Source organism: Anser cygnoides, chromosome 2, assembly GCF_040182565.1.
Source record: "Anser cygnoides isolate HZ-2024a breed goose chromosome 2, Taihu_goose_T2T_genome, whole genome shotgun sequence".
Lineage (NCBI taxonomy): Eukaryota > Metazoa > Chordata > Aves > Anseriformes > Anatidae > Anser > Anser cygnoides.
Window position 1 is genome coordinate 44,795,214 of NC_089874.1, and position 13,548 is coordinate 44,808,761.

General features: G+C 38.2%; 1 protein-coding gene across 2 annotated transcripts in view; it reads right to left on the reverse strand.

Annotated features, from left to right (window-relative positions):
- SNRK (SNF related kinase) overlaps positions 1-13,548 on the reverse strand; it is a 53,568-nt gene that overhangs the window by 28,027 nt on the left and 11,993 nt on the right. For both annotated transcript variants that reach the window (XM_048077966.2, XM_066991965.1), the window contains exons 2-3: positions 7,511-7,611; positions 5,449-6,142 (exon numbers count right to left, since the gene is read on the reverse strand). In XM_048077966.2, the coding sequence (XP_047933923.1) occupies positions 5,449-6,037 (589 nt within the window). In that variant the 5' untranslated portion in view covers positions 6,038-6,142; positions 7,511-7,611. The remainder of the gene's footprint in view (positions 1-5,448; positions 6,143-7,510; positions 7,612-13,548) is intronic.

A 13,548-nucleotide genomic window follows, 5' to 3' on the forward strand; every position in this document is an offset into this window, starting at 1 on the left:
TCAAGCTCACTGTATATTGTATCCAACTACCAAAAACACATTGCAGCGTAACATTAAAAAGGGGGGTTTCAAAACAAAACAATCAGTTGAAAGGAGCTTTTGCTGCTTATTTCTGTCAAGTTTGGCTATGATCCCATTTTGAACATACTAAAATTCCAAAAAGCTGTCAAGCATGTGAAGTGATTCAATACCATACAGTTTATGAACATTAATACTTTTTTCCCCCTTGAGTCAAGTCTGTCAAATCTTATATTCAGCATTTTTATAGGGTAAGAGGTCACTGTACACAGCCACTGGGCATTATGCCTACATCAGCCATTCAGTTTGTGAGTAAAGTGCTATATACATGCAGAAACACCAAAACTAGCTCCATGCAGTCCAGATAAGGTCATCAGGACTAATTAGCAATGCTCAAGTACTGGGTAAACCTGGCTGGAGCTTTGAAACACCAAAAACACACTCCAGCAGCACTACAAGCAAATAAAAAGCCCCTGCAAATCCCTGATGATAGAAAGGAAAAAAAAAAAGCGAGATCCTTCCAACAGTAACAAAATGGGTCTAAATGCAGCATCATCCACCTCAGGAAAGGTGTGTATGACAAGTCCTCGATTTCCCTTAACAGAAAATGTATGAAATGTATGACTAGATAATGAATACATACATACATTGTCTTAGCACATCGTGAGAATATACTCATCAGGCCTGAGCTGTGCAAGAGCCAGCATCAAACACTAAAGCACTGAATCTCATACCAGTGGTTGGCCCCTGCAACTTGAAAGAAGGCGGCAAGTCAGATTTGGACTACAGCATCAAATAGCACTGAGTTAGAGTAACTACAGTGTTGTTAGTCACGTTTTTTTATTAAGAACTTTTCCCCCCATCCTCTTTGCACTGCTGTGAGGACAGGACAGCCTGCAGCACCGTAGGTACCATCATCAATTATTCAGTGTTATTTGTGTACTGCAGCACCATTTCAGAGGCCTGTGCTCAACTATGCTAAATAAACAGTCCCAATCCTACCATCTGAATTTGCACATTTCTCATCCCCAGAAGGCTGAATTTACTCTGCAAATGTTTCCATGCATCTACGAAATGAATACCTGACTACAACAAAATACTGCCAGAAGCCTCAGTGCCTTCCAGAATTACTGTAGCCTACACAGCACTTACCATTTGTAGAGAGTCCAGGCAGTTTAAGCAGATTTCGCTCTGCTCTGAAAGAACCAACTAAACTCAAAAGCTAATTAAACTGCCACACAGAAAAGAGCCGATTTCTAGTTATTTAATGATCCAATCTTTGCTGATGCTGGTAGAGAAATGAAGTAAGAGCATTACCAGAAGCGCGCCCTATTCTTCCTCATCTGTAGCTACTTTTCAACACTGCTGGGGTTTGCTGGATTACACCACTGCCCTAGACAGAACGGCAGCCTGATCTAAAGTAATACGTCTATTTGATTTATCAGATTAACTTTAGGTGCAACACGAGTCCTCTCACTTTTCTCTGACTAGAACAAATTTTAACTAAGTGTGAAAACAACATGGGAAACTACAAGCAACAGAACTTCTCATTATCTAACTGAGCTTTTTGGAAAGCCCTGAGAACATATGATCATTACCTAATACTCTTCTTGCATCACTTTAACTGCAGCCTTAAACACAAAAGGAAATGACAGACCTAAATTACCTAGGCTCTTTTTCAAGTGTGAAAGCTTTTAAGTAGCTTCACAAAGGGGAGATTAATCTCTAAACTAGCTGAAACAGTTACTTTTCATAAAGCAAGCTTCACCATAATATTAAGCGTATAGCTTAATAAAAGGCTTGCCCTAAATATTTCAGCTCTGTGTAGCAACAAAGTGTAAACAGTTTTTTTATAGTCATTCTAATATTATCCAAGAGACATGAGAAAAGCCATTTTTGTCACAAAGTCTCTCGCAAAAACCTACATCTTGACTATTTTTTCTTGATACGTTTTTTAATATGACAATTTTAGATAAATGCAAGTTTTGTTTCCATTCATGATAATCATTAAAAAAAACCATGCTCTGCTTATACTCTGTTCATCTTAGTTTTTTTTTTTTTTATTATTACTTTGGCATTTTAGTAAATTGAGTTGGTTATCAAGCGTCCAGATGCTTACAAAGAGGCAGGATCGTTCAGTCACAGTGGAGAAAGCATGACCTCCTTTCTCATCAGCAGCTAGTTTTAGATTGGTCCAGCTATAATGTAATTTCATTCTAACTGGCAAAATCTTTGCTATTGTCAGTCATTATTCTTGAAATATTAATAGCCCAACAGCTGAATGAGTTCACAGCACTTTGACACTATTTCAAGCTATGCATACACACCTTGCAAACTACTAGCTCAATAATTTGTAACTGATCTAACTTCTTTTTAAAATGTCTAGTTCTGAATTTAAATATACTTGTAGTCCTCTAGCAATGACCTCATCTTAGCATTAATCTTTAAAGGTTAAAATAAAAGCTTGCACAAATTCATTTCTCAGTTGCATGACTAGTAATAAATTCCCCAAACATGTATTCTTGTAAGATTCTCCAACTACAACTCTATTTGAGGGAGAAGAGGAGGGGGTTAAAATTTGTTTTTATTTTTTCCACGTTTGCATTAAAAATATGCAAATAAGTCATATTTAGAAACCTTATATGGTGTATCTTACCTTGTCACCCACACTTCGAGGGGAATATTCAGACTGTTCAAGGTCATTATCTTACTGGCAAATCAGAGTGAAAATATGAACTATCAAAGTTTATTGTAAATACTACCTTGACAACCCTTTCGTAGTGCGTTACAAAGTGGTGAAAACTGCCACTAAATAAGTTAGAACAGAAGTACTGCAATCTGCTGACAAGGATATTTTAGTATCTAGTAACTGGGACTGTACACTGAGGAACAAACAAAAACTGCCCAATGCTATGTATTTAAATATTCTGGGAATTAGAGCTTAACTAGCATTACTAAACATAAGCTAGAAGAAATATGTTTTCAGTTAACTTCTACTGTTTACATCAATCCACCATCTATAAGACAGACTGCTAGGTAGATCCACCTCTATCAACTGATTGAAATCATTTTCTTCTAGTACTATGACTTAGAAGTTTACCTATCTAATTGCTTACAGATCCCTCTAAGAAACATTTTGTGTGATGTCACCATTCTTGCACTTAGCATTAAGAGGTCCAAAGTGTGCTTCATTAACTACAGAATTCAATTTGGACCATCTGGTCAAAGCTTTTAGGCTCAAGGCAGATTTAAACTCTTCAATTTAGCTTTCCAAGATAAGTATAGATTTCCTCTAAGCAAAGTATCAAAAAGATAGCTGTTCAGACAAACCCTACTGTTTCTGTATTTCAAGTAATGCCCTCAAATACAGAGCTGAATAGAGAGATTACACTACTTTACCATTTATTTCTAAAAGTAACCCTCGCAAATGTCATATTTGCATTGCAGTTACCATTTATTCAATACTAACAACTTTTCAAAGTTTTGTAAAACTGTGGTAGGACAACAGATAATTTATCATCATGGAATACAAAATGCAGCATCAAAAGCTATAAAACCTGGAATAAAATCAGAAGATGACCACTTAAAGGTAGCATCCCAAGTTTCCATGTCTAGTTCAGACATTCAAGAACCACAAACCTATTCTGAGTTCCTACTCCTCCCAAGTCCCCATCCTCCATGGATTAACTGTTCTCACCTAATGGCTACATGGTTTTAAGGGGAGAATAAATTAACCTAAGTATACCCAATCCTTCCCAATGACCCCATCCCCCAAGTCCCCATACACCCTTTTTCTTCCAAGCATTTCCAATCGGGCAGTAATATCAAAATTTCAGGTTTTGGCTCATCTTCTGAAATTCGACTGCTACATTTTTCAAGAAATAATCCATAGAATTATTGAATATATAGAATAGAGTATCTGAGAAATGCATTTTCCCCATCTAGCTTCAGAGGCCACTGCAATCAGTTACAATCACACTTTAGAAGGTTCTTTAAAAGACCTAAAAACACAGAAAAACTCAGGAATTTGGATTTCTATTTTGCCACTGATAAAACCAGAACCAACTTTTCTAAAACATTTGACTTTAAGTAGAAATCATTTTCAACTGTAGCATCAACACGGATTTGCAAAACCACGAACAAAGACATGTCACATTCCTAATTATAGCACATTTGAGAAAGAACTTTCAGGTCCAGAAATCCCACAGTAAAATATTTATTCAAAATTAGAAGCCATGAAATGGCATTCAAACATTCAAGCAACAATGGTAAGATCTAATAACTCAAAAAATATTAAGTGTAAGGCAAGAACGTTAGTTCAATACTGTGCAGGATCACCTTGTCAGCATATAAAATTATCTGACCCTTTATCAGGTAGCTTAGCAAAAAAAAAAAACATGCTGAAAGTCAGTCTCAAATATTTAAACCATTGATTGCTGAGGTCACTACTATAACAAAGCAAAATATAGGCAGAGTTCTGTACAGAGTCCCAATGGGTGGTATTAAGAGAGTACAGAAGTATCAGATATGAGGCATGAAACCACAGGAGACATTTTGACTACAATAAGCTATTTCTGAATCATCACTTGAAATTACATGTACCTGAATGCGTTGTTATGCAAGTCTAGGTGAATGCTACCTTAACTAACAGATATGAGCAAGCTGTATGACTACAGGACACTATTTAGTGACCACTACCAATGTTTACAGCTATTTAAAAAAACGACTGAGTTACTTCTAACAACATATGCAATAGACCTAAAAATAGAGTAAGAGAATTAACTGTGTTAGTCTGTATAGCACGCTCCACTTTCCAGTTAAATATGACCACTAGAAGGAAAGAGTAGTAGTCACATGTAAGTTAAAGAACTGGGAAAGCGACTGGAACTCACTCAGTATTTTCAGTTCTCAAACAAGAAAAGGGCAGAGAGGGAATTGGGTGTTAAAGCTCTTGTTAGTTTCTTGTCTCCTCATTTGAAAGCTAAGTCCATGCTTACTACAAATGGATTCCTAGCACCTTAAAGCAGAATATGTTAACAGTAAGAATGTCATTCTTACGTGGCTCACCTGAACAACAAACCTGGTCTGGGAGGATTTAAAAAAAAAAAAAAACACACTTTTCAGAAAAGGAGGTATGTCCTCTAACAAAGGAAGTACAAACATATGCATTGCATTCACCTTGCTACAGAAGTTATTTCCAACAAACGCAATTGCATCAGTCCCTATAAAAAGAACTTCAAGCATTTTTTGAGTATCTCCTCTAAATAGAGATACTCCAACACTAGGTCATCTGTAATTTGAGCGATAAAATATTAATTCTTGCCGATTAGCTGGCTTCCACATATGGCATTCTCTTGGAACAGGAAACAGAGTGGTACAACATCACGGTACTTAAATTTAGATTAACAGTTGAATTCAAACAGGACATACCCACTGCTGGTGCATCATACTCATCCCCAAGTAAAATTTCAGGAGCAGAATATGCAAGAGATCCACAGCTTGTGGTGAGCTTCTTTCCAGGCTGAAATTTGTTGCTGAAGCCAAAATCAGTTAATTTCACAAGTCCTTGTTTTTCAAAGAAGACCACATTCTCCGGTTTTAAGTCTCTATGAACTACATGCAGTTTGTGGCAGTACGATATAGCATGAACTATTTGAGCAAAGTACTTTTTTGCCAGATCCTCATTCAGACCTTCTTCGTGTTTCATGATGTAATCAAACATATCTCCTCCATCGCCTAGCTCTAAGATAAGATAAAGCTTCGTCTGGGTGTCAATCACTTCATACAGCCGTACAATATTGGGATGCTGCACTAGTTTCATGCATCTAACTTCTTGAAAAAGATGTCCAGTAGCTAGAGTATCCAGCTTGGTCTTGTCAATTACTTTTACTGCTACTTTTTCACCTGTAAAGACATGTCGAGCAAGTTTGACCACAGCAAAATGGCCTCTGCCCAAAGTTTTATCCAAGTCATACAACCCTGCAATTTTTCCATCATATCCTCGTTTGAAGCCCGCCATTCTGTTTCAGAAGATGAAATAATGTTTAAGCTTTTTGGAACTGTGATCTTTTCATATAAGAGTATCTGATGCAAACAAATAGTCCATTGTCACTGCCAAGCACACCTGAAAAAACAGAGACAAGATTACCTACTGGTATGAACATAAGCAAAACTGTTATTCTGTAATTCTCTTGAAGTTACACTGACACATTATTAAAATTATTGTAATTATTATACATTACTTACAAAATTCTTCAGGAGTTTCTGCGAAGGGTTTGATAAGCCACACTGTGGTGACCAACAGATTTCTGAGGCCATATTATCAGTATGTTCAAACAAATCGAGTATCAACAGTGCAATAATGAAAATTTCACCAAAGCTGGATGGCATTCATGTTCTTGAACTAGAAACCTTGCAAGCAACACTTAAAAGCAGCACTATAAAGACTGTTAAAATTGACAGAGCCAAAACCTACAACTTTGCTGGCTACTTTAGATATCAGCTGGGCAGCACAGAATATTGACCAGAACATGCTTGATTTATCTTAGATTTTGGCATACTCTTTTGTGCTGCAGCATGAAACAATTCTCTTCAATACAATGTTCTGAGGGCATGACTTTGGACTTTTACCTTTTCCCTTTTAAACAGCTTTCTGTTTAACAAAGCTCATACTGACATACAGAAGTAACAGAATGAAATCTTGTAAGTTTAAGCACTAACAATTAATACCATAATTACTGCAAATGACCAAAGCTTTACAAGCTGAAATGAAACATTTGCGTTAGATGCACTTTTACTGCAAAATATATGTATTTAATATTTTGACTAGTTATAAAAAATGGTGATAAAAAGGTTGTATGTAGGCTGCCTATGTTCACCACTCCTGGGAATGAATCAGGATGAGAGGAAGAGAAACAGGAAGGAAGGAGAGAAAACTCAGGAACCGAGTTTGTGCTGAACTCCTGCTTACTACTTGATCTGACATTTAAACAAGCAAGGTCCAATTTAAAAAACATTCACATTCAAAGCTGTTTTAGAAGGTCTTATGTCTCACTGTCATTTTATTTCACACGGAACTTCCTGAAAACTTTTCTTACATCTTTAACTTGAATTTAAGTTTAACAATCTGTAGTTATCAAAAAGCTAACCATTCATCCCACATAGAGTACAAAGCACCTAGAAATATGAAAATTAGATGGCTTATTGCCAACTCAATAAAACACAGAAAACGCAGCTCTTCATTTTTTTTTTCTTTAGAATAGATTTTCTCAGTTTCAAAATGGGACTTCAAAAAGAAAAGCTCTGGAAAGGAAGCTGGCAAGCAAACAGCCCCTGACATTAGATATTCTCAAGTCAAAAATGTAAGCACTAGATTAAAAACACTCCTTGCTAAACAAGTTATTTCACAGGCAGTAAACTAATGAACCTGGTTTCATATGGATTCAATTACAAGGGGGTCCTGTGAGGATTCTCTGATGTTTAACAAGCTCACCTTACTGCTTCTCTCAGCTGGAGTCATGGTATAACCTCTTCTCTATCCAGCTGTCTATTTCCACAAAGTCCGTGGGAATTCAGTTCACAGCACCTCCACCCCTGTAAGATTTGAATGAAATCAATCAACTTCTGAAACCTCACAACTGAAGCAAAGAACAGAGCAAGTGCAGCTTTTACATAAACATTGCTGGTGGTTTGTTTTTGTTTCTTTTTTTTTTTTTTGGGGGGGGGGGGAGGAGGCAGGCGAAGCGGAGAATACCAATCAAGCTTTAAAAAGAAAAAAACTTCACTGGCTTTTGTGTTACTGTACCTTTCTATTCAGCTATTAAGCACGCTTCCAACTCTCTTCCAAAAAACAATTCCATTTCACTTATAGACTCCATAGCATCAAAATCTGGCACTGAAGTTACAAATGAGTTTTCTACACATTAATTTTTTCTACTGAAAAGTTGTTTTGGATTTGGCTTTGCAAGGTACATATAGGCAATACGCATCCATAAAACTACAATGAAAGTGTCCAAAACTTAAGAGCAATAGTAAAAAAAAAAAAAAGAAGAGCTTCCTAGTACACTTGAGACACAGTCATTCAAATCTAGAGCCTCCCACTGGAAAATGAAAACAAAAGTATATTTTTCAAGTCATGCACAAAACACTGTCTCTAAGACACACCGAGTTTATAATATACTCTCCAACCCAAAGTGCACCTATCCTTATTCATGCAGAAAGGTGAAGTACTGCTTTGACACACAACACCTATTGCAGCACATACCGCACAGATGAGCGATTAGAACTAAACCCCATACTACACTTGATAAGCATGCCTAGAGAACTCCCCTCAAAAATATTAGCCTAACACACAAGGGCTTTAAAGGACTGAAGCTTCAGTATGATTGGGATATCTGCTTCCCAATACATCCCACATCACTAGTCTTACAGAATTTCCCCTACCTCTACCAATTGAGCCATATTATACCATCCCGTCTTTATTCCAGAAAGTACAAAGCTAGATGAAAAGTGCTACATTAGACCAAAGGTCTATTTTGAACAGTTTCCTACCTGGTATGTAACCATTAGAGAACGCAAAGGGTAGAGCATAGGACAACAGCAAACGTAACAATGAATAATGAAACCCTACTTATCTTTATCAGATTCAGAAAGCTTCTTTACAGACGTTAAAAATGCCTGATGGATTCCACCCCCACGCATACAGTGAAACCAGGCAGGTGCTTTATTAAAGCATGCAATTTCTTAGCATCAAGAACATCCTGCAACAAGTTGTTTAATAACTTAACTATGGGCTTTGAGAAGAACCACTTCCTCGTTTGTTTTCAGTCTCCTGATAATTTGTGCATCTTCTCATTAACTGTCTGTCCCCAAACCAGAACTATCATACCCTTATTTACCTTGCCTGAAGCAACTCACAGGTTTAGCTTCCTTCATAGCTTCAGTTCAACCTTGTCAAGTCCTAGTTTGTCATTCCTTTCACAGAGGTCATTCCAAAGGCTTTAGGGTTCTTCTCACCTTCCTCTAAACATTTTCTCTTTTGTTCTATACTCCTTTCTTAGAATTTCTTGGGTTGTTGAGGGTTTTGGTTTGGACTACTGCTGAGTACTCACAATGTTTTCATACATAATGTTTTATTATAATTCTGTAATATTCCATCATACTGACCCTCAAAACACAGGCTAAAAAAAAAAAAAGTCCATGAACACACAAACATCCTAACATTAACCTGTATGAAGCAACAGGAAAACTGTGCCTCATCCCACTGGATGACTCCAGAGTCTCAATCCTAAACAGACTGCAAGTATTTTCAAAAAAGTAAAACTAAAATAAATGTAAGAACCATCTCCACCACACCTTAATCACTGCTTATAGATTAAAGAAAAGCAAAAAAGAAAATTACAGAGAACCTTTTTTAACTGCCACTAGGACATCACCCATCCCCACACAAAGCTGTTTTTGCCCATAATGAATCCTATACTCAATACCTTATGCTTAATTATTTAACAGTTTTAGAACCCTTAAATTAAAGAAGTAAAAGCTGTGTCATAATACAATAAACAGTCATTTGCTATGTAATAGAAGCTACCAACCCCACAAACTCCAGTGCTCAACTTATTACTGACTATTTCTTTCCAAATATTACGTCAAGCCTCAGGATTTAAATCTCCTTTCACAAGAATTCATCACATCCTACAAATCTGACTCAGGTCACGAGAGGAGACATGGCTTTAAGAGAGATGTCCTCTTAAACCTCAGACTTGAAAACAACACGTGCGTATTTATGTGCAAACAAGACAAGGCTTTCTTAGTGCATGGCAAAACCCAAATTTTGGTACTAGAAGAGGTAAGGATGACTGAGGTTAAAAGGTCTCCCTTCATTTTAAATGATCTTTTCACCAAATTCAAGAAGATTGCATGCCTGGCAGAGGGAAGGGGATAGAGCAAATCCACCCAGATGTCACAAAAGGTAACTTGTCTGAATGTAAGTATCTACGACACTCAGCTGTAAGGAAAAATTCGTACATAATTACTTTGTTCACTTGGCACATTTTCAACAATGTTTGTACAAATTCAACACGCAATTTATCTCTAAATGACAGAATACACATAAACATTAACCTGCCAACAAAACCCCAGCAAAAATCAGTTAAGTTTAAGCCACGGAGAAATATTCAGACAGTAATCAATAGATTGGAGAAAAGCTTACAGAAATGGAAGCTAAAATACGCTTACTAATGTTGCAGTCCCATTAGTTGAAATTAAATTAATGCAGATTCATTAGTAGTTTAACATAAAGGCTCAGTAACAGACCAACTAACTCTTAGTTCTGTGGCTTTGAAATAAATCTTCAGTGATAAAGCTCCCACAGCTGACCACAAGGATACCAGACACACAGACAGTTTGAAATAAACACATCAAAGGTAAAAATTGTTCAGGAGTAGGAAGTGGATACAAACTAGTGGATATAGTGCATATGCATACAAACCTTGAATACCATTTAAATATGCTAATTCAAAGATTACAGTTGTTGTATCAATACCTTTTGGAGCACTGACTGTTGAAACTTAAGTTTTCCTTTTAGCACTACCTGCCAGAGAAGCGATTTCGTTCTTTCAATTTCTCACTACAGTAAGAAAGCAGAATTTTGATGGTACTTACGGATCAACTAATGGTCCAGTTACCCAAGATACCAGATTTAAAACTGAAGCCAGCTTCTCTTACCCTTTCGCTTTTTTTTTCTTGCAGTTGTCTCCTTAGTTACACCAGTAAAATTCTGGGGGCTAACTATAAATTCAACCACCCAAAGCTTCCGGATTTAACACATCTGCTACCATCGCACTCCGAAAGAGGGTTAGTTTAATCACAGATCATTTCAGTGATCCAGTTTACAACGTGACCTCTTGCACACTTTTACCAGCACAACTGAATAAACTGCAAACTGCAGCAGCCGATAGAAGGAAAACTTCAACCAGACATGCTTTGCCAGCAAACCAATCCACAGCCAGAGGAAAAATATTTAAGAGCCAATTATATCACAGAAAATATTTGCCCAGGTTTCTTTTAATTCACATTATCTCAGTTTTTTTTTAATAAGTTCTTTTGTCAGCATTAACATTTGGGTTTTCTAGTCGGTGAACTTACTAACCATTAGCAGCATTTAATCCAGGTGGCTAATGATGTTTTCAAAATGCAGCTTTCCCTAACTCTGCCAGCATTCAGCTACACCCCTGATGCTCATTTCACGCAATGTAGACACGTACTAGTTAACAGATTCAGAACAGATCTGTCCTTCCACAGATGTTCCTAAGTTGCCGGCAGAAACAGACCTGAGGGTGCTGTCTGACAGCCAGCTGAACACGAGCCAGCAGTGTGCCTGGGTGGCCAAGAAGGCCAATGCCATCCTGGCCTGCATCAGGAATCGTGTGGCCAGCAGGACCAGGGAAGCGAATGTCCCCCTGTACTCGGTGCTGGTGAGACCATACTTTGAGCACAGTGTCCAGTTTTAGGCCCCTCGTGACAAAAAGGACAGTGCCGTGCTCCAGCATGTGCAGAGAAGAGCAATGAAGCTGGGGAAGGGACTAGGAAACACGTGACATAAGGTGTGACTGAGGGAACTGGGATCGTTCAGCCTGGAGGAGAGGAGGCTCAGGGGAGACCTTGTCGCTCTCTACAACTGCCTGAAAGGAGGCTGCAGCGAGAAGGGTGCCTCTTTTCTCAAGTCACAAGCAACAGGGCACGAGGCAACGGCCTCACGTTGCACCACAGGAGGTCGAGATTGGATATCAGGAAGAATTTCTCCACAGCAAAGGCGGTCAGGCACTGGCACAAGCTGCCCAGGGAGGTGGTGGAATCCCCACCCCAGGGGTATTTAAGAGATGTGTGGATGTGGTGCTTAGGGACATGGCTTAGTGGTGGACTTGGCAGCGTTAGGTGAGCGTTGGACTCAATGGACTAACGGATCTTTCCCAACCTAAGTGACTCTGTATATCCCACCTCACAACGTACTGCAGTTTCTGTAACAGAGATTTGCAGCAGTTTTGTAATATCACATGCATCCTATTAAGTGACTTAACAACAGTACCGTGATTCAACCATCTCTAAAAGTGTATGAATAGATCTAATAGATCTGTTTAGAAAAAAACCACCAGTATGTTTCAGAGACATTAGCTCTTCTTTAAGCAATTCATCCTGTCCATAAAGTTTCCATTAGATTATACATTACAGGCAAGACCAGCCTAGTTCATCTTACCTTAACGTCTGTATTAGCTTCTGACTTTAGAAAATGAAGATTCAAGGCTCCATTTCAACAAAATGTTATAATATTATCAAAGCAAAAATTTCTCTCCATTATCAGGCTAAACAACATGAAACCCAAAGTAATCTTGACCGGTACTCATCTCTCCAGTGAGAGACCTGTGCCCCTTCATGGCAAATGGAGATTCAGTCAACACAGACAGGAGTCTGTGACAAAACAAATTGCTCCCTAAAGCAGATACCCAAATAAGACAAATGAATCATTTCTTAAGAGCACACACTTTCATTTTTCGTAACAGGAGTTTAGGATGACTAGTTCTGTGGATGTATACATTATACACATCCACCAGACAGATTAAATAAATTTCACCGTCTGTTTCTCCTTTTGGTCTCTTTTGTCTCAGATAACTAAATAACTGGTATAATGTTATTTACTAAATAACTATATGTTGAGAATAAGTCTTAGATTGCTATTCTACCTAAAAACTGTAAATCAATATTTGGTACAAGTTGCTCACAGAGATCTAGAAACAATTTTTTGACTTGGAAAGCAACTTACTCAAATTGTTAGAACCTGAGAGTATATCACAGGAAACATCTACTCGGTATACGAACTGGGCAAGTTTGATTTTCCATGTTATTTCATTATTTCCTACCAACATTAATCTGGCATCCTATGGTAAGAAACCTTCAGAGCCTAATCTATGAGCCTCTGAAAGCAGTCCATCTTTGTGACAGTGTGATCCACTGCTTATGTGTGAGGATGGTGCAGTGTGCCAATCGCCTTTCCTCACAGGGCTTCTGCTCGCCTTTGCTTTTATACAAGGGAAAGCCAACACACTCCAAACAGGAGTGAAGTGCTGCGTGAGTGAACTGTGAAGAACGCACATGCTTCGTACATATTACATGCTCTGAAAACTGGTCATAATTCATTCCTCCACAGTGTCTGAGACTTTTTAAGCCTCGTTCTACCAGATGTCCCTTGACTATGAAAGGCACATTATGGGACTTGTGATCTGGAGCACCTGTAATCTGTCTTTGTTTCCACACAGGGGTGTCACAGCCCAGCAAAGCCCTTCCTCCCCAGTTTTCCTGCCACCTGAGCCTTCCCAACTACCAAAGGTACTCAAAGAGATGGCAGCAACCTATGCCTGCTCTACAGCCAAGCACTGCAGATACAACAAAGTCTAGGTTTTACCACTGAGCCCTAACATACACAATACTATCTAACACTTTATTTTCCACGTGGCACAACTGCACCACAGCATACAAGCA